General features: G+C 36.8%; 1 protein-coding gene across 5 annotated transcripts in view; it reads right to left on the bottom strand.

Moving 5' to 3' along the window:
- HIPK3 (homeodomain interacting protein kinase 3) overlaps positions 1 to 26,554 on the bottom strand; it is a 95,596-nt gene that overhangs the window by 52,569 nt on the left and 16,473 nt on the right. For all 5 annotated transcript variants that reach the window (XM_044259042.1, XM_044259044.1, XM_044259046.1 and 2 more), the window contains exon 2: positions 9,793 to 10,891. In XM_044259042.1, coding sequence (XP_044114977.1) covers positions 9,793 to 10,891 — 1,099 coding nt within the window. The remainder of the gene's footprint in view (positions 1 to 9,792; positions 10,892 to 26,554) is intronic.

Raw genomic sequence — 26,554 nt, 5'->3', positions numbered from 1 at the left:
CATGGCTTCTCTGTGGATTAAGTTACTGCCTCTTTTCTAATGGTTTCCTGTTCCTACTCTCATTCTGGTCCTCTTTCCCCTCCAAATAGCAGCCAGAATGATTAAAACATAAACCATAACAGCTATCCTCCAACCTCAAATCACACCACTACTTTATCCATTCCACTATGCCTAAGTCTAACTGGCAGGCTTTCAGATTCTTTATCTAACTCTTTCCAATCTCAGAGCCTTCACATGGGCTCCTTCTTTGCCCAAGGCTCTCATTCCACCCATTCTGGTTGATGGTCTCCCTTCAGGCCCCAGTTTAATATATCATGTCCTTAGAGATCTTCCCCTATCCACCCAATATAAAGTCCCTACAACTTATCAGGTACTTAAAAAAAAAAAAAGAAAAAAAAATTAGATCCACACCTCACACAAATTGTAAGAATAAACTTAAAATATATTACAGATCTAAGTACTTAAAATGTAATTCACTAAGTACTACAAGAAAACAGAGTGAATACCTCTTTGAACTCAGCAATGGAAATGCTAACTATGACTTAAAATCCAGAGGCAATGGAAGAGAAGACTGATAAAACTGACCACACACAGAGGGTGCCTGGGTGATTCAGTCAGGTTAGCAACCAATTTCAGCTCAGATTATGATCTCAAGGTTATGAGATTGAACCCAGCATGGCTCTATACTGGGATGGAGTCTGCTTAAGATTCTCTCTCCCCATCTCCTTCTGCTGCTTTACCCACCCCCACAACTTCTCTCTCTCAAAACAAAACAAAACACACACACACACACACACACACACTTTCACAAGGCAAATAAAACCACAAAAAAAGTCAAAATGAAAAAATATTCAACCTATATGACAAATAAAGGGCTAACACTCCATATATATGAGATCTCTAAAACTGATGGACAAAAGACCAATCTCTTAATAGAAAAATGGGCAAAAGACAGGGACAGGCAATTCACATTTATACAAATAATTTTCTTTTTATTTATTTTAGACAGCATGCAATGCAAGCAGGGGGATGGGCAGAGGGAGAGAAAGGAGGGAAGCAGACTCTCCACTTAGTAGTGGGTCAAATGCAGGGCTCAATCTCAGGACCCTGTGATCATCACTTGAGCTGAAATCAAGGGCTGGATGCTTAACTAAGCCTCCCAGGCACCACTCATACACACAATTTTAAAATGACCCTTAAACATGAGATGTTTAACTTCATTCATAAAGAGACATGTGAAATAAAACTGCACAGTTTAACAGTTTTGTTAATATGTCATTAAAGAATAACATATTCTGTCAGCAAGGCTACAGAGAAAGAGGCACCACCATATGTTGTTGGCAGCAATGCACACTGGTACAGTTCTGACTAAGAGAAATTTGGAAATATTTAATAAAACTATATATGCATTTACCTTTTGACTAAATAATCCCACTTCTGGAAAATTTACCTTGAAGATACAACTTGAATACAAAAATATATATGCACAAATATTCATATTATTAAAATTTAGAAAAATATATATATATGCACAAAACTATTCTTCGTAATTGTAATTGGGAAACACTGTCAATAATTAGGAAAGTGGCTGAATAAACTACAGTAATCCACATAATGAAGCACTACTTAGCAATAAAATAGAATGAGAAAGATCTCTATGAACGGTCATGAAGTGATTTCCAGGAAACACTGTTAAGGGAAAACAGCCAAGTGCAAATAGGTATCTACAACATGTTACCTTTCCTGTAAGAAGGGAAACTGAGACAATAAACATTAATCTGTTTCTATATCCCCCACCAAAAACACGGATACATATACAAATATACATACACACTCACACACTCATACACACAAAAACTAATGATGATGGTTACTAAAAGGGGTTTAAATGAATGAGTTGGAAAGGATGGTGAGGAGGAAGTGACACTTCTGGTGGTTTTAGCATGTTTCTAAGTTTTAGAACCACATTAATGTATGAAATAATCAAACAAACAAGGACATGGATGGGCTCAAAATGAAATACAAAGAAATGTACTTAAACATATTTCAAATAAACAATATAATCACACTTAAAGGTGGAGGTATGGAGAAGAACCTAAGTAACTTAAAACAGAGTATTCTGACTACATGCTCTAAGCCTCTGGCTAAAGAATGAAGAACTATAAATATATGTACTCTCGTTCATAAATTAGCAGTGGTATGGGTACCAATTCTGAAACTACATTAAATGTATTTTAGAATTAAACTAATAACATACGGTGGATAAAGAGAGCCAAGTTTCCTGGTATCATAAAAGGGATTATAAATAAAGGGAGGAGGACAGAATGAACTCTGAGGTGTCAGAATTGGACAGAGCAGTGTGAATTCATGGTTTTAACATACAAACAGAGAGATACAGAATTACATTAACATACACACACACACACACACACACACACACGCATTTTCTACCTTTGCCACTCGAAGGGTCTAAAAGCAGTAATACCTTAGTACTAATGAACACATCTGGCACTAGCACCCATCTTGTTTTCTAAACACCATTCTCCAGTAAAAGGAACCACAGTCCCTTAGAGCAACAGCCATTATCAGGATGGGGCAGGGAGGTACAAAGTCAGTCTGGAACATCTTGTGGTACCAGAAAGTAAGCACTCAAGGGAGGATGGAACCATGGCAAAGGGACACAGGAGTGAGCTTAAAATGGCTCCTGCTGGACAGTTTAGGACAATTATTCAATAAAACAAATAATAACAAATAACATTATAACCCAATGAGTATGAATCCATGAATCCACAAAACAAAAAGACTAAGTAAAGGAAAATTCCTCTTTATAAAAGAATTCCTTATACAGGAATGACAGAAAATCATTTCAAAACCCCATAGTTGTAATTTAAGGCCATATTCACTGAGAGGCTAAAACTGGTTCGTGAAAATAAGATGAGAAAGAAGTATATTCTCAGAGTTCTTCTTCACAAGATACTTATTAATTACAAAAAAAAATTTTAACAGTGGAAAAATCTGCCAGTCATCACCTCAACCAAGTGATCAAAGTTAACCAGTAATGGGGAAAATGACATCATGTTCCTCCCAACATCTGAGAACACAACATCACTTTTGTGCAGTTATTCTAAAAATGCATAAACTGAAAACATCAGACGATCTAAAATTTAGGAGCATTCTACAAAATAACTATCTAGTACTCTTTGAAAGTATCTGGGTTGAGGCACTTGGGTGGCTCAGTTGGTTAAGTGTCTGACTATCTCATCTCACATCTTGATCTCAGGGTTGTGAGTTCAAGCCCCACAGCTGGGCGTGGAGCCTACTTAAAAAAAAAAAGTGTCAGGTTATGAAAGGCAAAGAAAGAACCAAGACACTACTCCAGATAAGAGGACACTAAAGGGATATATATGGTAAATGATACAATGTGTGATGTTCAACTAAATTCTGGGCAGGAAAAAAGTCATTGGTGAGGAAACTGGTAAAATCTGAATAAAGTCTGTAAATAAGGTACTGGTACTGAACTGATTTTAATTTCCTCAAAAAAATGGTATTTTGAGTAATTCAAAAAGTTCATCAAATCAATAATACTGAATTAATGTTAACTGATGAAGATTTTAATCATTGTACTGGAGTTACACAAGAGAATGTCCATACGTTAAGGAAATATACACAAGTATCTGGAGGCAAGGGGGCCTCACGTCCGAAACTTTCTGTCAATCACTGCAAGAAAAAAAAAGTGTGTGTGTGTGTGTGTGTGTGTGCGCGTGCGCGCATGCGCGCGCGCACACACATAGAGAAAGAATGAGTGATAAAACTAAAATGTTTAAATTTGAAACATTGGAAAATACTGGTGAAAGGAATACAGGAATTCTCTGTAGTATTTTTGCAACTTTTTTTGTATGTCTAAGATTATTTCAAAGCAAAAAGTCAAAAAGAAACAAAAAAAGTAGGTATCTTGTTGTGCTTTCTCCCTGTTCCTTTTCATTCAAGAGTACTACTTTACCTTTTTGGTGGTCTACCCATTAGACTGAAAACACCATAATGGTAAGGTCTGCATTTATGCTCCTCAATGAACAACCAACACCCAGCACAATACTTTACATTTTATATACACTAAGTATCTTGAATGGAAGACTTAACTGTGGATCATTTTACAGTTTTCTATTCATGTATATTTCCACTGACAAAATTTTAAAAGATCTCCATCCAATGATGAACAGATACATAAAATGTGGTGCATCTATACAATGGAATACTATGTAGCAACACAAAGAAATGAATTACTAGTAACATGCTACAATCGAACCTTGAAAACATTATGCTACATTAAAAAAAGTCAAGGACGCCTGGGTGGCTCAGTGGGTTGGGCCGCTGCCTTCGGCTCAGGTTATGATCTCGGGGTCCTGGGATCGAGTCCCGCATCGGGCTCTCTGCTCAGCAGGGAGCCTGCTTCCTCCTCCTTCTCTCTCTGCCTACTTGTGATCTCTCTCTGTCAAATAAATAAATAAAATCTTTAAGAAAAAAAAAAAGTCAAAAAGGACCACATATCATATGGACACATTTATATAAACTGCTCAGAATATACAAAACTATAGAAATAGAAAGTAGATTTTTGGCTTAGAGAATGCGAGAGTGGGGAAAGATGGCTAGAGGGTAGGAAAAAGGGATTTCTGCTGGGGGTGAGGAAAATATTCTAAAATTGTGAAGATGATGCACAACCATTAATGTACTAAAAAAAAAACACTGAACTGTACACTTCAAATGGGTAAAGTTCATGGTATGTGAAATATACTTGAAAAAATTTGTATTAAAAAAATTGTAAAAGCTTCGCCAAAATTTTTATTTGAAAGCCATATGTACGTATATGTATATCATTAACATTAATACAGTATTTTATATATATAAAATAATCTATATATAGATCTATATAAAATAATCTATATATATAAAATACTGTTTTATATATATATATATATATATATATAATCTATATATATAAATTATTTTATATATATAAAATAATCTATATATAGATTATATATATATTATATAGATCTATATAAAATAATCTATATATATAAAATAATTTATATATATAGATTATATATAATCTATATATATATAAAACAGTATTTTATATATATAGATTATTTTATATAGATCTATATAATATATATAATCTATATATAGATTATTTTATATATATAAAATACTGTATTAATGTTAATGATATACATATACGTACATATGGCTTTCAAATAAAAATAAAAATTTTGGCGAAGCTTTTAAAACTTTTCTTTCTTTTTTTTTAAGATTTTATTTATTTATTTGTCCGAGAGAGAAAGAAGAGAGGGAGAACATGTGCACAAGCAAGGGGAACAGCAGGCAGAAGGAGAAGGAGGCTCCCCACGGAGCAAGGAGCCGGATGTGGGACTCAATCCCAGGACCCAGGACCTGAGCAAAAGGCAGATGCTTAACCCAGTGAGCCACCAGACAGCACATTAAAACATCTGTTAAAATGAGGGGCACCTAGGTGGTTCAATCAGTTAAGCATCCGACTCTTGATTTAGGTTCAGATTATGATCTCAGGATGGTGGGATCAAGCCCCACGGCAGATTCCACGCTCAGCAGGAGGTCTTGCTTGAAGTTCTCTCTCTCTTTCTCTCTCTGTCCCTCCCCACATCGGCACACATTCTCTCTAAAATAAATAAATTAAAATCTTAAAAAAAAAAAACAAAAAACTTCTGTTAAAACCCAGTTGACAACATTTTGTCTAATAAGGATTTCCCCCAACATAACTATTTCATAATACAGAAAAAACTGTCAGCAATTTCAGCCAATGTTGAGCTTTTTTGGGTAAGGGTGGTTTAGACAGAGAGAACTTCAATACTAATCAATCCTAACTCCTTCTCTACTCTCAAGGCTCATTCAAGGGTCACAGAAGCCTTTCCTGAACCCACAAATGGGGCTAAGTGCTCTCCTCTAGGTTCTCATAGCACCTTGCCTATACCTGTACCCGAGGACTTCTTAAGACAAACTATTTTTCTCCACCATTAAATGATGAAATCATGTCTTAATCATCTCTGTATCCCTAGCACAGTTCCAGCACACAAAAAGGACTCAACAAAAATTGAGTTAAATTTGCAGCGCGAATTTGGACCTGTTCGACTTCTATAAGCCTCAGTTTTCTATTTATTCAATAGGAATTCTACCAATTGTCTTAACTCATGGGGGTGAGACAGGAGAAACAAAACAGGAAATATACATACAAAAGCACTCCAAAACAAACAAACAAGACTTAGTATACATACACAGCCTTCTATTATTATAGAGTACCCTAAATAATGTATTGGTTATTCCTTCATGGGTCATTCTATGTATCTTAATTTTGAAACAGAAACTTTGTCTTTGGTATTGCTAGATCTAAAAAGGCATAAGGGGATGGGAATAACCTAAACAAAAACTGATAAGCCTAATATTATCATTACATACCATTCTGTCAACCATTACAGGCAAAACAGAAAGCATTTTTTACCTCTACAACAATTAATGGTAAATTACTCAGTAGGCTTGCAATAAATATAACTGCTTTTCAGGTTATTTTACAGCCCACTTTCCCGTCCCTATGTTCTGAAATGACTCAAACCACAGGCTAGAATTCTACATTTAAAAGAAAAAGGAAAATATTCATGAACTGAATGTTGCCACCGCACCTCATAAACACAGCACCTTCTGCTGCTAAAACCTTTTATGCATTCAAGAGTCCTGCGTGTTCTTGACAGAAACCATACTCATGCAGCTGAATTTAGAACATGCTGACCTTGAGCAAATCAATGCCCTTAGTATGTACTTCTGGCTTATATCACTGCAAGAGGTAGACAGCCTCACCATCTATAGTAGTCAACAATTTCTGGCCACTGTCCCCTGTCTATTTTAAGATATCCCTACTACATTTCTGTGTAGCACAGTTCAAAGAAATAGAATAACACATGAACTGTATTTAAACACAGATCGTTTACCTTGGAACTTGGGGTACGTGTGTTCTTACCATGATTAGCTCAAAAATATTTAATTTGGTAAGTTTCCACTTCCTGCTTTCGTTTTTTTAAATATAACAAAGAGTTAAAAATCAAGTGTAAGACACTTTTGCTTACTGCTGAATCAAATTTTAAGCAACCTTAAGTCAAAAACTAAGCCAAAGTTGGTGAACAAATCCTGAAAAAGATTAATGGTTACCAGCTATTTTCATGCAAAACCACACTAGACAGTATAACAGTACATAATTAAGGACTTTAAAACCTTTTCACCAGTCTTACACTTACTCTCTCCTAGCTCTTGAATCTAAATAACATAAAGTCCCTTTTAAATGTTTTTACCTGAGCAACATCACCCAAAATGCTACTAACATGAGCCCTTGTTTATAAATAACAATCTCATTTTTTTACTCTAAACACAGAACCTGTAAGTAAGCAACAGTATACCTTGTGAAATTCAGATAAATTATCAACTTGAAATTTATACAGAAAAACAAATTAGAAACTTACTAATTGTACTTAGCAATTATTCATAGCTTTTTTTTATTCCCAACAGAGGCTAGTATTTGTGCAAAGACCTAATACTAGAAATCAACATCATAAAATATTTACCATTTCAAATTGCTTTAGAGGATTTCCTTTACTTTCTTGAAACATTTAATAAATGTTCTCAAGTATAAAAAATAAAGTTCTCTTGTTTTTGTTTTTGGTTTTTTTTTTCACTCTCATCCAAAAGATTTCAAATAAAGAAAAGGAGTCTAGGTATCACACAGAACTAAATCTGATACGCAGTATTAATGTAGGACCCAAATAAAATGAAGTCATTTACTAACAAGTGAACTAAATATAGAGCCCAAGCAGCTGGAGCCTGGGGGTTTATATAATAAGCTAGCTGACAACTAAAAGCTCTTAAGACAGAATCCATAGAGCACAAAGGGAAGGAGAAAAAAACATTTTTCTCATGCTGTTAAATAAGATTTTTAAAAAATTTTTCTGGAAAAAAATGAACAGAAACCTAATCCAGTATTCTATCATATTAAAAAAAAAGTTATACAGAGGCTCAAACAAATGTAATGATCTATTAAATAAGACTTACTGTCCTGATACAGCTTTTTTTTTCTTTTTTTTTTTTTTTTTTGAGAGCGCAAGAAAGAGAACGAAGAACAAGTGGTGAGAAGGGTCAGAAGGAGAGGGAGAGAAGCAGACTCCCTAGTGAGCAGGAAGCCCATTGCAGGGCTCAATCCCAGGACCATAACCTGAGCCAAAGGCCAATGATTAACTGACTGAGCCACCCAGGTGCCCCTACCATCTTTTAAACCATTTAAATGGAATAGTTTCTAGCACTCTAGTATTAAAAATCTGACAATCAGGAATATACTAAATAATAAATAGGCTATGTTCCCAGTTTCTAATACATATTTTAATAAATTATCACTAACTGACAGGAAGGTGGGACTCCTAATGACTTACTATTGGCAAGGCATATATCTGGAGTTGGTTTTTGTAGTAGCTAATGTATCTCTCCAATCTTGTCCTAGATACTAAGGCACATATTTGCCAGAAACTAATCTGGTTGAGAGGTACAGTACAAAGATAGATACAGCACCGGAAAATAGGGGCGCCTGTGTGGCTCAGCTGGTTGAGCATCCAACTCTTGATTTTGGTTCAGGGTCCTGGGATCAACCCCGAATCTGACTCCGCACTCAGGACGGATCTGCTTGTCCCTCTCCCTCTGTCCCACTTCCCCACCACCATCACACCATGCTCGCTCTCACATGCGTGCTTTCTTTCTCTAAAAGTAAATAAATAAATCTTCAAAAGAAAAAAAATAACTACCCCTTGCCGGGTTTAAATTTATAATCCTCATATTCTACCAATTCCCAACAATAAACTGCCATGTATCTGTCTATTCACTAACTTCTTAATGGCCAGTATTGGCAGCTCTTATTATCTGCTTACTCTGTTGGGGCTCTAGAGTTCACCAAAACCACAAATTCATTCTAGCTGAAATGAAAACAATTTCTCAAAATGATAAAGCTATGAATCCAAAACCAGTTTACCTACTCAAGTAGGTATTTTGAATCTTGGTAATTATTAGCCCTTAAGCTACCTATTATATTCTAGGCTAGCATTATATTAATCATGACACTATTGCACTTTATCAATATTTATATGGAAATTATTTTCTTCTTTAAATTCCAACACCAAAATAGCATTACCCACATATAGACGAGAAGAGTATAATGAAGCTTGTTATGGGAAAGTCTCCTGAACATTTATGGCAGTCATGGAAGTATGCTTGAATCTTCTGAATCTTAAAACCACTAATCAGAATAACTTTTTGAATTCTCATATGTAACTTTCCTAAGTATTCTGTTACATCCAACTGTCTTTAATATACTAGTTCTCTTAAGTGCGGAAATGCCCAAAGATATATACAAAAATTACTATAAACCTTTCCCAACATTTGAAGACTTCTATCTGATCATCACTAATCACCTACCATGACTTCAGGCCTTCTGTTAACAATAAAAATAACCAACCAAATGTCTTTGGCTTGGAACTGCAGCAGAGATTCCAATTCTGTTTGGGCAGATTTTACGCCTAAATTTTAAAAATCTTTTTAACACCTCAAACCTAAACTAATCTTATCTTGATTTCTTCCTTTAGCCACACTTTCTCACCATGTACACACACAAAATTATTTCATTTAGCCAAAATTCAACATTTACTAAATAGCCAAAAAGTAGCTGTCACCTACCTGTAGTACCGAGACTGTAGGTATGTCGAACAAACAGTCTTTGATACATGACTGGCTGACCCAAAGTCTATCACCTTAACCCGGTATGGCTGCCGAACAGGATCCACCAACATAATATTCTCTGGTTTCAGGTCAGCATGAATTAAACCAAGACTTTTTAATTTTTTCAGTGCAGTGGCCACTTGCTGAAGAATTGGTCGAATTACTTTTAGTGGCAGGGGACTGAACTTGTTTTGTTTCAGAAAGTCATATAAGTTTTGTTCCAGCATCTCAAAGACTAAACAAGTATGGTTACGGTGCTGAAAGCATTCATAAGCTCGTACAAAGTTATATTCATCAGCATTTTCAGTACTGAGCCTTGCTAATATGCTCACTTCTATTTGACCTTGACGTGCATAAGAAGGGTGATTCTTCAAAATTTTGATTGCTACGATTTCATTTGTCCCTCTTTTCCAGCATTTGACTACCTGGCCAAAAGTGCCTCGACCAAGAAAATCAAGAACTTCGTAAGTATTTTTCATGGAGCATAAGACTTCATGCTGTACTAACTGATAGTCACCCTCTCCAGAGGTACAATTCTGTTTGGTTCCTGTGGTAGCTGTCACAACTGTCACTGGATTTCCCATGTTGGTTTGCAACATTGCAGGAAGTATGGACAATTCATCAACAATCTGCATTGCGCTGCTATGATTATCCAACTCCTCACTCTTGCGCTTCAATCCACATCGCTGGGGGCCTTCGAGGAAATTTAACCTGTGTCGCCACGCCCCAATCGGAGGTGCCTCCACTTGAGCTTGCTGCGCCTGAGCTGCTATGACCTTTGTAGCACCCGCAGTGTTTTTTAAAACAACAGCACTTGTCTGCAATGAAAAGTTGTGTCCTCGAGGTCTGTTAAATGGTATCTTTGTCTGAAAAACACTACCCTTCGTGGGAGGATGAGAATTTCCAACGTTTTTACCATTCACATAGGTCCGTGGATAGTTTCTTTCCTGGAATACACAACTGCTTGGCTCTACTTTGAGTTTCTTCACACTACAAAAGGCACTTGACTGAGTTTGATAAACATACGGTGGGTAGACCAAGACTTGTGAGGCCATACCTGGGGGCAAAGGGGGAAAAAGGACATATTAACTACAAGAATTTGTTTTTAATTTTAAATATCATGAAGAAAACCTTTAAGGGTCAAGTCCATAATTTGTAAAAATAATTAAACTCCATTAAGATTTTTTCCCCCTTGAATTAGGTAAGTATTTCAGTTTCTCCATTTTAGATAGTTAGTGCTTCAGCTACCTTGAGTATTGCATAAAAGCCTGGGAATAAAGAGTTGAGTGCATTCATTTAATCAAAAAATATTTACCAAGCAGTTGCAATCACCAAGATATGCCCTAGGAACTGTACCAACCATTTTTCCCCCAAAAGGAAAAGTACAGATCCCTACACTACACATATTCAGCAAAGATAAAGCAATCTATCACCAAATTATCATTTATGAATCAATGACAATGACAGAAAATATCCACTACATAACTACAGTCACATTCCTTAAATCTAAAGCTCAAGAACTGCCTCAGAAAAAATACAATCAATTGTAAAAATAAGTACAGAAGCCAGATATAGGTCCCTTTGCACGAAGTTCTCATAATGTCATTTCCGAATCCAGCCCTGTATGCTTAAGCAGACATCTTTACATTCAGATTAACCTTGCTGAAGACTTTCTTGGGACACACACTCGCCACTCATCCTTTAGGCCAGAGTGGGGCATTCTGTGCTCTCATAAAAGCTTCTATGTTCTTCTAATTAGCATTCATGACATGACATGACATGACATGACATGACATTGTAATTGTCAGTGTATCCATCAGTCTTTCATACTAGATCTGAAACAAAATTCCCAAGATACAGAGTTGGTATCCAAGAAATGTGAGCTGGTCAGATTAATTTTAAAATATTTCCACTCTGCAATTTAAAAATCTGTATTGTATTAACTGGGCAATCTCATGCTGTTTTAACAAATCAAATATTAATTCTCCAATTCAAAAACAACAGATTTCCATCACAACATGTAATACATACAATATTTAAAATAATGAGTCACCACCTTCTGAAGGACTTACCATGCAAAGCATTTTAACAAATGCTTTATTTATAATATTTTATTTTTTTAAAGATTTTATTTGAGAGAGAGAGAGAGAGAAAAAAAGAGAGAGCACGAGCAGGGGGAGGGGCAAAGGAAGAAGCAGATTCCCCACTGAGCAGGGAGCTCAAGGTAGGCTTGATCTCAGGACCCCAAGATCATGACCTGAGCTGAAGGCAGATGCTTAACTAACTAAGCCACCCACGTGCCCTTGCAATATTTTGTTTAATCATATTAATGTCTTCACAAATTGCTGTTAAGAAAACTAAAACTCGGGGCGCCTGGGTGGCTCAGTGGGTTGAGCCGCTGCCTTCGGCTCGGGTCATGATCTCAGGGTCCTGGGATCGAGTCCCGCATCGGGCTCTCTGCTCAGCGGGGAGCCTGCTTCCTCCCCTCTCTCTCTGCCTGCCTCTCTGCCTACTTGTGATCTGTCTGTCAAATAAATAAATAAAATCTTTAAAAAAAAAAAAAAAAGAAAAGAAAAGAAAACTAAAACTCAAAGGAACTAGTTAACTGGCCAAGGTCACAGAACTGGGGTATGGTAAAAGGAACAGGTAAATACATTGCGCTTCAGATAAAAGGCATACATTTTCAACTTCCTAAACACTTTTTTTTTAAGATTTTATTTTTAAGTAATCTCCACACCCAACACAGGGCTCAAACTCATAGCCTCCAGATCAAAAGTCATATGTTCTACCAACTAAATCAGCCAGGTACCCCCAAAACATTTCTTGTTAACTACTTACCACATTCCTAAGTTGACCTGGCTCCGGTAAGAAATGAGCAATAAAACCTTAGTAGACAAATTAAGATTTGATGTTCAATGTGTAAGAGAAAAATCATAAATTGAAATGGTGGAGTTCCAAACCGTTTCATCCAGCAGCAGAAAAGGGTTCAGTATTCCACCAATATATCTCCTTTTAATGAAGCAAAGCCACACTTTAAGTTCCTTCTAACCATACTGAACCCATCTAATTCACTTAACACTGTTTGTGAAGATCCCCAACCTTATCTTCAATAATTTAGCACTATCATGATTCTCATTTCAAATCACTTCTGTGACCCACACCCACAGAAAGAGATTCAGAGAGACAGATAATGAAACTCGGACAAAAATTTCAGAAACAGCTATTATAAATATACTTGTGGATTTAGAGAAAAGCTTGAACATAAATAGGAGAGACATGAAAAGCATTTTTAAAATGGAACCGGTGAGCCTGGAAAATCATGCATACCATACACAGACGGCAGAAAAGCAATTTGGCAATGTCTAACAAAATGGGACATATAATCGGGCAACTCAGAGATAATAAAAGAATATTCATGCAGTACTGGGTAAAGAAACACAGTACTGGAAATAGCCTAAACACCCACTTGAAAGGCACTGGGTAAATAAATACACCTTGATACACAGACCAACTACAACCTTTAAAAAGAATGAAAACAGCCATCCAGGTGGCTCAGTAGATTAAGCATACACCTTGATACACAGATCAACTAGAACCTTTAAAAAGAATGAAACAGCCACCCAGGTGGTTCAGTAGGTTAAGCAACCCACTCTTGGTTTCTGCTCAGGCCGTGATCTCAGGGTCATGAGATCTGGCCTGCATGGGGCTCTGTGTTTAGCGGGGAGCCTGCTTGAGATTCTTTCTCTCCCCTCCCTCCCCTGACTTGTGTGCATGTGCACACCAACATGCTCTCTCTCTCTCTCCCTCAGAAAATAAATAGATAAATCTTTTTTTAAAAAAAGAATGAAAACAATCTATCCTGTATGGACTGATTCCCATATTGTTATATGAAAAATCGAGATTCAGAAAAATGTGTACTTCACAACAGATATTACTATGTGTAATAAAAAGAATTACATATGTATATAATTGCATATACACTGAATATCTGTACATACATAAAGAAACTGTCAGTTCCTTTGTCTCAGAGGAGAGTAACAAGGATACTGGGGGCATTGACAAAGATTTACTTTTCACTCTTTTTCACCACTTTAATTTTTGCTACGTGCATGTATTGCCTGTTCAAAAATACATCTTTGAATCATTTGAATCATTAAAATATATAAATTTCATATTTAGAAATGAAACAATACATCTGGGATTCACTTCAAAATAATAAAGAAGAGAAAATGGATGGGGATATGAATAAAATTAGATTAGCCATAAATCTTTCATTACAGGAACTTAACAGTAAAAAGGGGTTCTACTTTTGAATGTTTATTTACACCTTTCCTTAATAAAAAGTTAAATAAATAAATAAATAAATATATATATATATATATATATATATATATATATATTTAAAATTCTACCCAGAAATATTTGGATTCAGGAAGTCTGTGGTGCAGTCCAGGCATTTTTATGTGGATAAGCTCTCAAGGCCATTTCAACTCACACTGACATCTGAGAAAAAAGGTGATCTAGTCTATACAGAAACCCCAGAAAATTCAAGTTCTACCTATGCAGGGCCCTCAAGTCTGAAAAAATTGGGATGAAGTTCTAGGGAATAGAACCACATACCACTCTTGGCCAATCCATGCCATTTTATTTTAATTTTTTTTAAGATTTTGTTTATTTGTCAGACAAAGAGAGCACACACAAGTAGGAGAAGCAGCAAACAGAGAAGCAGGCTCCCTGCTGAGCAAGGAGTCCGATGCAGGATTCAACCCCAGATCCTGGGATCATGAAATGACCAGAAGGCAGATGCTTAACTGACTGAGCCACCCAGGAGTCCCAATCCATGCCATTTTAAATCAAAGTGTTATGTGGATGACAGCTGAAATCCAGGTAACTGACCTAGAGATCTTTAAGAATCTACAATTTCTGAATCCCTGCTCTTCTTACCCTTTCTTTCCCAACATGCCAAGCTAAAAGGCAAACAATTAAGCCAAGGGCCCCAATCAAGGTCACCTAAAGGAAGCTTAGAAAATTACCCCCTCACCAACCACTGTGCTTTATGGGGCCAATCTCAAAGGGAACTTTAGAAAATAAACACAGATAGGAATGTCACATAACATACACAGCACATAAGAAAGGGATGGGGCGATACTGGAGATAACGGTTATAAAAAAACACAAGGAAAGAACTCTAAATTACTAATTAACTTAGCTACTATGACTCCCTACCATATCCAGATATTAGGTCTTTCCTTCTACCAATCCTCCATCAGATAAACTCATGACCTGATAAGAGTATATATATTCTACTTGGAGTTTATGGATTTTAATGGTAAGCAGAGTACAGGAGCTGCTTAAGTCCATGGAGTCCAAAATACTGACTCAGTATAATACTATTATTTCTTATTATTTTTCATCGCAATTCAAACTATGTTATACCTCTGTGGCTGTATTATTCATGACTTTGTCACTTGTTCATATCAACTGACTAAGAAATGAAGTTTTTCAATACTACCCCTCTGTAAACTGGGGCTGCCTATAATATACCACTCAGAGGACTGTGAAGACTCCTATTAGAGCAACCATTAAGCTTTCATTCCTCAAGGTTAATAATCTCAGGTACTTTAACTTTGATTAATAGGCCTTTTTTTTACCCCCAACCCTCTAAAAGACTTTAAGACCTATCTGAAGTCTATCCAAATTCTTTACATTCTTTTACAATTACCAAAACTGCAATGTAACCAATACTGACACCTGCAAGCATGGGTCTGACTACCACTAGCCATAACGTTTTCTTCTTTTTTTCCCTTTTAGGCTTCCTGAGAGGGAGGGAGAAAGCAAAAATAGAAATGCTTTACTATCTTATAGCCAATATAAAAATTCTGAATAATTCTGCCAAAGTTATACAAAGCCCATAGTAATTGGGTGGTTCTTTAAAATGTTTGTGACAGGGGCGCTTGGGTGGCTCAGTGGGTTAAAGCCTCTGCCTTCGGCTCTGGTCATGATCCCGGCACCCTGGGATCCAGCCCCACATCTGGCTCTCTGCTTGACAGGGAGCCTGCTTCCCACCCACCCCCCACCTGCCTCTCTGCCTACTTGTGATCTCTGTCATATAAATAAATAAAATCTTTTAAAAATAAAATGTTTATGACATCATAAATAGGTGAGTAAAGGCAATGATGCCTTGCATTCGCCTTATTCAACCTTCTCCTAGTTATTCAAACCTCAATTTTTACATAAAATTATAATAAAAATGCGTAACACAAAATTTACCATTTTGAAGTGTACAGTTCAATGGCATAAGTATGTTCACACTGTTGTGCAACCATCGCCACTATCCATCTCCAGAACTTTTTTCCTCTTCCAAAACTGAACTCTACCCATTAAACAACTGTCCATTGCCCCCATCCCCAGCCCCCAGTCCCTGGCAATCACCCACCACTCTATGTTCTTTAAGACTTAAACTATTCCAGGTATCCCGTATTATGAAATTATATAGGATTTGCTCTTTTATGACTGATTTCACTTAGCATAATGTATTCAAGGTTCATCCACGTTGCAGTACATGTCAGAATTTCCCTCCTATTTGAAACTAAATTATATTTCATTGTATGAATATGCCATATTTTGTATATTTGTTCAGCCACCAAAAGATATTTGGGGGCACCTGGCTGACTTAGTCAGTGGAGCATGCAACCCTTGATCTTGGGGTTGTTGAGTGTGAGCTCCATATTGGGTACAGAGATTACTTAAAAATAAAATCTTTAGGGGTATCCAGGTGGTTCACTTGGCTAAGCATCTGACTCTTGATCTCAAGCCCCTCACCAGGTTCTGCACTGAATGTGGGGCCTGCTTAAGATTCTCTTCCTCTCTCTCTAACTCATGTGCATGCTTTCTCTCAAAAAATAAATAAAATCTTATTTAAAAAAAAAAAAAGACATTAGGGTTGCTTCCACTGCCTCCACCTTTTGACTACTATGAATAATACTGCTATGAACATGGATGTACAAATTTCTCTTCAAGACTCTTTCAATTTTGTATATATATTCACAAGTAGAATTACTGGATTATATAGAAATTCTATTTTTAATTTGAGGAATCACTATACTATATCCCATAGCAACTATATCATTTTACATTTCAACCAGTAGTACATGAGGTTATAATTCCTCTACATCCTCACTAACACTTGTTATTTTTTTCTTCTTTATAATAGCCAGCCTAATGGGTGTAATATGGTATCTCACTGTGATTTTTAAATCTAATTCATCAATACTGGCTGTACTAACATCGAAAGCTTGACATCATCCGTAGCTATAACAAGTAAGTTTTCTATTTTTTTCACTTGAGTTCTTGACAGATATTAAACATTACACTTTAAACTCTATAGGGGCGCCTGGGTTAGTCTCTACTAACCCAGTGGGTTAAGTCTCTACCTTCAGCTCAGATCATGATCTCAGGATCCTGGGATCAAGCCCCACATCGGGCTTTCTGCTCAGCGGGGAGCCTGCTTTCCCCTCTCTCACTGCTTGCCTCTCTGCCTACTTGTGATCTCTCTCTCTGTGTCAAATAAATAAATAAAATATTTTTTAAAAAACCACTAAACTCTATAGTTTGCATTGTCAGCTGGGCATTCCCAAATGACTACTGAATAATACCCAGTTTTTTCAGACTATCAATGCAAAATACAGAAATCATTACATTTCTAAAAGCATCAAGCTTTTTATTAAGATATAAATATGAATGTGATCAGCATTTCTAAAAATCAACAAGAAGAAACAAATAAAAAAAACAAGTAAAACTAAAATATTTTTTAACATAAGGGGAAGCTCAGGGCACTAAAAGATCATCTCAAAATAAACAGGGTTAAGAAACCAAAACATTTATAGTCAATATTCTATGATCAAAAAAATAATAATGATAACCACACAACAACCAATAAAAAAAGGCACCTCTATGCAAGTAACCTTAGGGAATATCTTCATTCAACTGGAAATAAGCAAATAGCTATGTTAGATCAAAATAAACCTTTGATTCTGTTTACATGAGAACCATGCATTCAGAGTTCTCTTCCGAACACATCTATCAATTGTTTCCAGAATCTATATTAAAATAAAGTAGACACAAGTGCAGTCCATTTTAAAAGTGAACTCATTACCAAACTCTGTAAAGGGAGAAGGATGGAACAGGAAATGAAAAATACAGTTAAGACTACTTTACCAGGTACAAAGTACCAATGTACCTTTAATCTGGTGTCCTCAAAACTAAATGAGCTGGAGAATTATCCTATGTGAAAAGAGTAATGAGATGTTCTACACTGTTAGTGCAGTACTAAGTTCACTAATACAGTGTGTCTTTAGTCAAATTAGAAAACATACATTACAGATTACAATTGCCTTTCAGCATGCTATAATCTGCACCAGATACAAAAAGGTTTAAAAGCACTATGTAAAAATCATTGAGCATGCTAAAAAAAAAAACAAAACAAAACAAAGAAAATAACCACCACCTACCCCACATAAGCAGTCCCCTACTAGACCAAATCCCTATCATTCTTGTCTTTACCTGGATCCTTCTTTCTCTCCCTCACCTCAATTAAACCTCAAGATCTGACCTACCCATGTCAAAACAGTACTTCACATTCTGGCCTCAAAATATTACCCATCTCTTCCTATGATCTACCATCTCTTTCTGATTATCTATCTCCCACTATACAAATTCACAATATCCTTTGCTAAATTCTAGTTCCTCTCCTTCTAGTACCTTAGATTCAAAATTAACACTTCTCTTACGTAACACAAAAGGTATTTTTAAAGATGCTTAGCAGCAAATGAATCCAAAACTCTTAATCTGAATTCTCTCAATCTTTTTCCTTTTTCATCATACTTTAGGTATGATGAACTTCTAGGACGTGAAACACTTTAGCGGAGATAATATTCAAAAGCAAAACTTCTTCAGAGAAGTAAAAGCACTTGAGGGAAAGTGATCTTCACCAAAGCATTTTTTATGTGAAAATCAGTAATTTAGTCGTTTCTAGATAGGAGCTTTGTGCATCACTCTAATGACTTTCAACACTGCAAAATGCCTTTTTGAAAAAAAAATGGTGTCAACCTAGTTCACCCAGCTAGTGGACCGAAGAAAAATCACACTGTTTTCTTTTTATATTTTTTAATTTATTAATTTATTTGAGAGAATGTACATGCACACACATGCACTCAGGGGAGCGACAGAGGAAGAGGGAAAAAGAGAATTCGTAAGCAGGCTCCATCCCTAGTGTGAGGCAGATGCAGGCACAATCTCAGGACCTGAGATCATGACCTGAGCCAGTTACGAGCCAAAGGGAAGAGTCCATCGCTTAACCAACTGAGTCACCCAGGCACCCCAAAATTATGCTATGTTTAAACTATTTTTGCATTCCTCACAAAGTCTAGAACAGAGCTAAATGAATAAAGCCTTGCTAGGACCTCCTATCATTTCAAACTTTTTTAAAAAAAATTTTATTTAAGTAATCTCTATACCCCATGTGGGGCTTGAACTCACAACCCCAAGATCAAGAGTCACATGCTCCACTGACTGAGCCAGCCAAGCACCCTTCAAGCTTATTTTTTTTTTTAAATAAAATACTGCAAACATCAGTTTTATCACAACTTTTAAGTTTTGTACAAATGTCTGTCTTGATATCACAAAGTCTGACAAACAGATCAAAGGAGACAGAATGAAGTCTTCAAAGTAATCTACTTTCATGTAAATAATAGATTATTCTAGCTTGGTTTAGCCATAAAAATTTTGCTCTCATAAATATACCTAGGAAAAGGGTATACCTTGGAAATACATTTCAACTGAAAATTTGTCAACATTTCATGGAGTGGATAAAGGAGTATTTTTCTTAGGAATTTTATAACTGAAAGATAAAGGAGAAGAATATTAAAAACAAATATTCCACTATTTTAATGACACAGTGACTGATTAAAGTCATGAATTGAACAATTTGTTATTGCAATGATATTTTTTTTAAATTTAGTTATTTGAGAATGAGCACCAGGAGGAACAGAGGGAGAAGAATTTTTTTTTTAAGATTTTATTTATTTATTTGACAGACAGAGATCACAAGTAGGCAGAGGTGGGGGGGGGGACAGGGCGGGGTGCGGGAGAGCAGGCTCCCTGCTGAGCAGAGAGCCCAATGCCTGCTCCATCCCAGTACCCTGAGATCATGACTTGAGCAGAAGGCAAAGGCTTAACCCACTGAGCCACCCAGGCGCCCCACAAACTCCCCACTGAGCTATTATTTATTTGACACAGAGAGAGAGAGAGAGAGCGCACAAGCACGAGGGAGCAAAAGAGGGAGAGGGAGACGCAGACTCTCCACTGAGCAGGGAGCCTGATACAGGGCTCAATCCCAGGGCTCTGGGATCATAACCTGAGCCAAAGGCATCAACCAACTGAACCACACAAGCATCCATCTATAAATTATTTTTATTTGTAAATTCAAATTTGGGGCTCTATTTTTTTAAATAATTGAGTTAATTTACCTAAAATTTAATCACTCCTGCCTTTTTTCTTTAACATGTACAAACTACAAAGATAAAGCACTTTACAAACTCTTTTATGTCTTGTATGGACTGAAGAGGTAACCATGTGCTTCATTTCAGAACAGCAACCCACCTCACCCTACCCCACCCAAAAAGAGAGAAAGATTTTCACTGCTTTATTCTTTTTTAAGTCTCCAGTTAGTGACTTCCCAAATTTTTATCATATAATGACCACCTATGAACTTATCATGAGAAGTTTACAGTGCTGTATTTGTCCCTCATTAAAGAGTTTGACACCCACATGCTAATTATTCTCCAACTAAAGTGCCTTAATTTCCTTCAAGAGGATAAATATTAAAGGGAAGGAAATCTTCACCAATTATAAATATTTCTACCTTTCCACTCCAAAGAACATTCAAAGAATACACCTATAAATGTCTCACAACACAAAACATACCCTGGTCAGCCTAAATAGAGGTTTATGTTTTTATGCCTTTCAATTTAAAATTAATGTTATGTTTTTAAGAAATCATAAACCTCTGAAAGAAGAAATGCTTCTTTAAACAAGACAGAAAAAGATAAAGAGAAGACTGGAAAATACGACTTTATTAAAATCTAAAATTTGGGGCGCCTGGGTGGCTCAGTGGGTTGAGCCGCTGCCTTCGGCTCAGGTCATGATCTCAGGGTCCTGGGATCGAGTCCCGCATCGGGCTCTCTGCTCAGCAGGGAGCCTGCTTCCCTCTCTCTCTCTCTGCCTGCCTCTCTGCCTACTTGTGATCTCTGTCTGTCAAATAAATAAATAAAATCTTTAAAAAAAATAAAATAAAATAAAATCTAAAATTTGTATGCATTCGTGAAATGATTCCAAACCAAAAATAAGCCACAGAAACAGAGAAGATACAGGCAACACACATAACAAAAGATCTGAAGAAATCATGTTGTATTTAGCAAAATTATAAATGAGCAACTCACAGAAAAGGAAATACATGCCAAAAGACATATTCCCAGTCTCACTAGCAATAAGGAAAACACTAATTAAAACTACAGTCAGATGCCATTTTATACCCATGAGACTGACAAAAAAGTAGGACAATACCCAATGTTAAAGAGTTGTAGGTCAACAGAGGCTCTTATGGACTAAAGAAGTAGTCACTTTTGAGAGCGAAGCTAAAATGGACCTAGTCCATCATCTAGCAATTGTTCCAGGTAGACATCATTGCCTACAGAAACTCACACACTTAAGTACAAAAAGATAAAAAACAAAAACAAAAAACACACGGATGAAATAATGTTCACTGCTGCTCTGTATATAGTAGCAAGAATTTTGAAAAAACCTGATTGTCAAAAAAGAATAAAGTATGGCTTTTTCATACAACACCCAATACAAATGTGGCATATACCACAATCATATGTTTAAGTACCACAAAAAAAGGAAAAACACACCAATTATAAGGGTGAGACACCACTGATTTTAAGATGTATCACAATTTCAAAGACGTCAGAATGTGAGGAAAATTGTGTATATCAGAACTAACAACATGCAGCAAAATGAATTAACTGAAATTATGTATATATGAACATGGATAAATCTCAAAACAACAATGCAGAACAAAAATAAGTTGCATAATTGCATTAACCTATATTTAAGAGTGAATAGCAGACAATCCTATACTGTACTTAGATATATTAAGTATGTGGTCAAAGTATAAAAATACATGTGGAAATGATAAACATGCTGGGCAGAAAGGGAAAAGCAGGGCCTTTAGCTACAGGACCTGTTTGATTTGATTCTATTACTTTCTATACTTTCATAGCCTACACTCACATTTTTTTAAATTTTTAAATTAACATATAATGTATCGTTTCAGAAGTACAGGTCTGTGATTTATCAGTCTTACACAGTACACAGCACTCACCATAGTACGTACCCTCCTCAATGTCCATCACCAAGCCACCCCATGCCTCCCACCCTGCTCCACTCCAGCAACCCTCAGTTTGTTTCCTGAGATTAAGAGACTCTTATGGTTTGTCTCCCTCTCTGGTTTCATCTTGTTTCATGTGTCCCTCCTTTCCCCTATGGCCCTCTGTCTTGTTTCTCAAATTCCTCGTATCACATTAACTTTTAAATGAAGAGGAAAAAAAGTCTAACAGAGAACTGAAAAACCTCTCTGATTGTATTTGTTAAAGGAAAAGGAAAAAAAAAACCCACTTTAGGTATATTTTACTAGCATATTCAACAGCCATATACTATATCAGGGTTTTTTGTTTTTTGTTTTTTGTTTTGTTCAATTTTTCTTTCTATTCAAATCAAGTAAAGCCACTTACAAGCAGGAAGACACAGCAGTGAAGAAAACATGTTTTTCCATCAATGAGCTGATTCTGGCAAAAGGCAAACACTTGTATCCATATAACTACATTACTAACGAGGGCAGTAAAATAAGATGACATAAGATGTGCGAGACATGCACGTAGCAAGGACAATGGAAATGATTCAAATATGCTCCTGAGGGGCGCCTGGGTGGCTCAGTGGGTTAAAGCCTCTGCCTTTGGCTCAGGTCATGATCCCAGGGTTCTGGGATCGAGCCCCGCATCCGGCTCTCTGCTCTGCAGCGAGCCTGCTTCCCTCTCTCTCTGCCTGCCTCTCTGCCTACTTGTGATCTCTGTCTGTCAAATAAATAAATAAATAAAATCTTCAAATATGCTCCTGAAGAAGCATGAAAGGATTCAGTAAGTTAACCTACTATAAGCTAAATTTTGAAAGATCATGGGAAGAAGTTTCCCATGTAAAAAAGAATAGTCCATGCAATACAAACCAATAGCATGTACAAAGGCAGAGACTAAAGAAAATATGACATATTAGCTTTCTTTGGCTAGAAAAAAGGCCCACGAATTATGGCTGGCCAAATCTGACTCAGCCTATTTTTGTATGGTCCACAGCTAAGAATAGTTTTTACATTTCTAAAAGGTTGTTTTTAAAAAAAAAAAAAGTATGTAACAGAGACCATATGTGGCTTGCAAAACTCAACTATTTGCCATCTAGCCCTTGAAGAAAGTTCGCTACTCCCACGCTAGAATATAACTTGCCAGGAGAGTGGGCCACTGGAGAAAAAGATGATCCCTGAGAAGAAAGACAACTGTAAAAAGAAAAAGCACAGATCATGAAAAACCTGTCCTTCATGCTAAGAAGCTATAAGGCGATGGGAGCCTCTGAAGGGTTTTAAACAGAAAATCAACATAATCATATCTATATTATAGAAAGATTACTCAGGCAAAGTTCTAAAAGATAAACTTGACAGAGACAATAATGGAAACAACAGCTGAAAAACTATTGTAATAATTCAGGTTAACAGCCGATCAGAGCCTCAGCAAAGACAGTACAAGCAAAGGAATGAAACTGAGTACGAATTACCAATAGGTAGCTAGGAGGAAGAACTACAGAATGCAGAGAGGTGGGAAGAAAGGAAATGACAAAAGACATTTCTGCCTTGTAAAAACTGATAGCCAAATGGTAATAGAAAATATTTTGGGGGGGCACCTGGGTTGCTCAGTTGCTAAGCATCTGCCTTCAGCTCAGGTCATGATCTCAGAGTCCTGGGAAGGAGCCCCACATAGGGCTCCCTGCTCAGGGGGAAGCCTGCTTCTCCCTCTCCCACTCCCCCTGCTTATGTTCCCTCTCTCACTGTCTCTCTCTCTCTGTCAAGTAAATAAAATCTTTTAAAAAAAATTTTTTTTAAAAAAAGGAAAATTGGATTTTAGACATGATGAGTTTGAGGTGCCCTACAACACAGCCCAAGTTCCTCTATGTACAGATTCTTTTAGGAAGGCCTGTATGCAGGTAGTTGGGATGTTATCACCCCAGGGGGAAGGAGTGAAGGACATGAGGAGTAAGTAAGAAGGAAAAGCAATTCATAAAATTTACTATTTAGCAACAATCATAATCATTGATTCAAATAAGAATTATCTAGGGGCGCCTGGGTGGCTCAGTGGGTTGGGCCTCTGCCTTCGACTCAGGTCCTGATCTCAGCATCCTGGGATTAAGCCCCGCATTGGGTTCTCTGCTCAGCAGGGAGACTGGTTCCCCCGCCCCTGCCTGCCTCTCCACCTACTTGTAATTTCTCTGTCAGATAAATAAAATTTTTTTAAAGATTTTATTTATTTATTTGACAGAGAGAGATCACAGTAAGCAGAGAGGCAGGCAGAGAGAGGGGAAGGGAAGCAGGCTCCCCACTGAGCAGAGAGCCCAATGCGGGACTCAATCCCAGGACCCTGAGATCATGACCTGAGCCGACGGCAGCGGCTTAACCCACTGAAAATAAAAAAAAAAAAAGAATTATCTAAAGATGCAAAAACTAGTGGGAGAAAGCATTAAAAATAACAGAATATGATTGCTGGGAGATAATTCACCATAGGTCTCTCGTGTTTTTCCTGGTCTTGCAAGGAAGGGCACTGACTGCCTTTGTTCCAGAGTATCTTTTCAAAGGATATCTGTATATCCCCGAACATCCCTGGAAGATAGAGATAGCATAGTGTCTTCCTTCAGGGCAAAGGGCAGGTTTTTAGTGTTCAGTATAATGAAGATAATGACTCCCTCTTGGTCCAATGTCAGGCAGGTTCACTGCCCCTTATGAAAGATTCAAGTTTCCTAAACCTAGGGTTCCTCTCTAACAATGCAAATGCTTTTGTGCAGAAGTTACCAGGCTGGCCCTGTTCACATCACAATGTGGGGAATTCAGTTGGGGAACCAGGCAAAATACTGACACAATGACTACTGCTATTGCTATGAGTAAGAAAGTCCTTTATCTCTGACCTAACAGTCTCCTATCTTCTGCCAGCTTCCACAGCTAATTTGTTAGCTTGCAAGACCCTTCACAGCTCTCAACAATTACACAGTTTCGAGACACGTGGGTGGCTCAGTCGGTTAGGTGTCTCCCTTCCACTCAGGTCATGATCACCAGATCCTGGGATCAAGTCTCGCATCAGGCTTCCTGCTCAGCAGGGAGTCTGCTTCTCTCTCTCTCTCTCTCTCTCTGCCCCTCCCCCCTGCTTGTTCTCTTTCGCCCTCTCAAGTAAATAAATTAAATTAAATTAAAAATAAAAACAATTACACAGTTTCAAAATACATCCTCGTAAGACACATACCAATCAACAGAAAGAAATTGTCAGGTCCCACCTGAAGTGATCAAGGTTAAAATCACTAGTAATGGGACATATCAACATCATTTGTCTCCTGATATGAATGTACTAAGAGGAATACATTTTACTATAACATTTCTAAGTACAAGAAACAAATCCAAACTGAGGACCATTCTACAAATTAACTGGCAGTATTCTTCAAAATGTCAATGTCAGAAAACAACACAAAAACTAAGAAACTTTTCAGATTACTTGTAACTAAAGAAACATAAAAACGGAAAAGTCTTTGCTTTTAGGAAAAATATTACAGGTAAAAATATAGATATATAGGGGTAAAGGGACATATGTCTGCAACTCAAAAAAAGCTGAGGAAAAAAATAGAGATATACAGATATAGATATACAGAGAAAGGTAAACACATATGGAACAAAATATTAACATCTAAAGAATCCAGGTGAAAGATACGTAAGAATTCTTTGTACTACTGTAACTTTTCCATAGGTCTGAATTAGGCCAAGTGATAAATTAAACAGAAGAAAAAGAATATGAGTGACACGCATAAAACAGTATGTTTGGTGTTTTGTTTTACACAAGGCAGCTCTTCCAGAGATACTCATTGGGGAATGAACTGTTGAGTATTTAATAAGGCATGACCCAGATCACCTAAAAATCTAGAATCGTCTGACACACAACGAGTCCCTGGGATCATCTGCCAACATTAATAAAAAAGTATTATAAGCAGTGAAAAGAAATCTTTTCATTTAAAAGTATTACTTAATTCACAGTAGTTTTGGAGCTTTGGGTCATTATGTAATTTCTTCAGTGGAGACTAAAAGTAGAAATTCACTATGTGGTCCAATAAACTTGACAAAAAGGCCTTTTCATTCTTGAAAAGCCAGAGAACCCTAGTACTGTTCTATACAAGGCTCTACAATGGGAATTAGAAAAAGAACCACATAACTAACTAGCGATATTCAGACAATAGAACATAGTTTCCAGTCACACAGTTTCACTTCTCAATTACCCTGTTTAAAGTCCATATTTATAAAAGACAAAAGAATA

This window comes from Neovison vison, chromosome 7, assembly GCF_020171115.1.
Source record: "Neovison vison isolate M4711 chromosome 7, ASM_NN_V1, whole genome shotgun sequence".
Taxonomy (NCBI): Eukaryota; Metazoa; Chordata; class Mammalia; order Carnivora; family Mustelidae; genus Neogale; species Neogale vison.
Note: the sequence above shows the minus strand (reverse complement) of the source record. Positions and strands in the feature narration are given on the sequence as shown.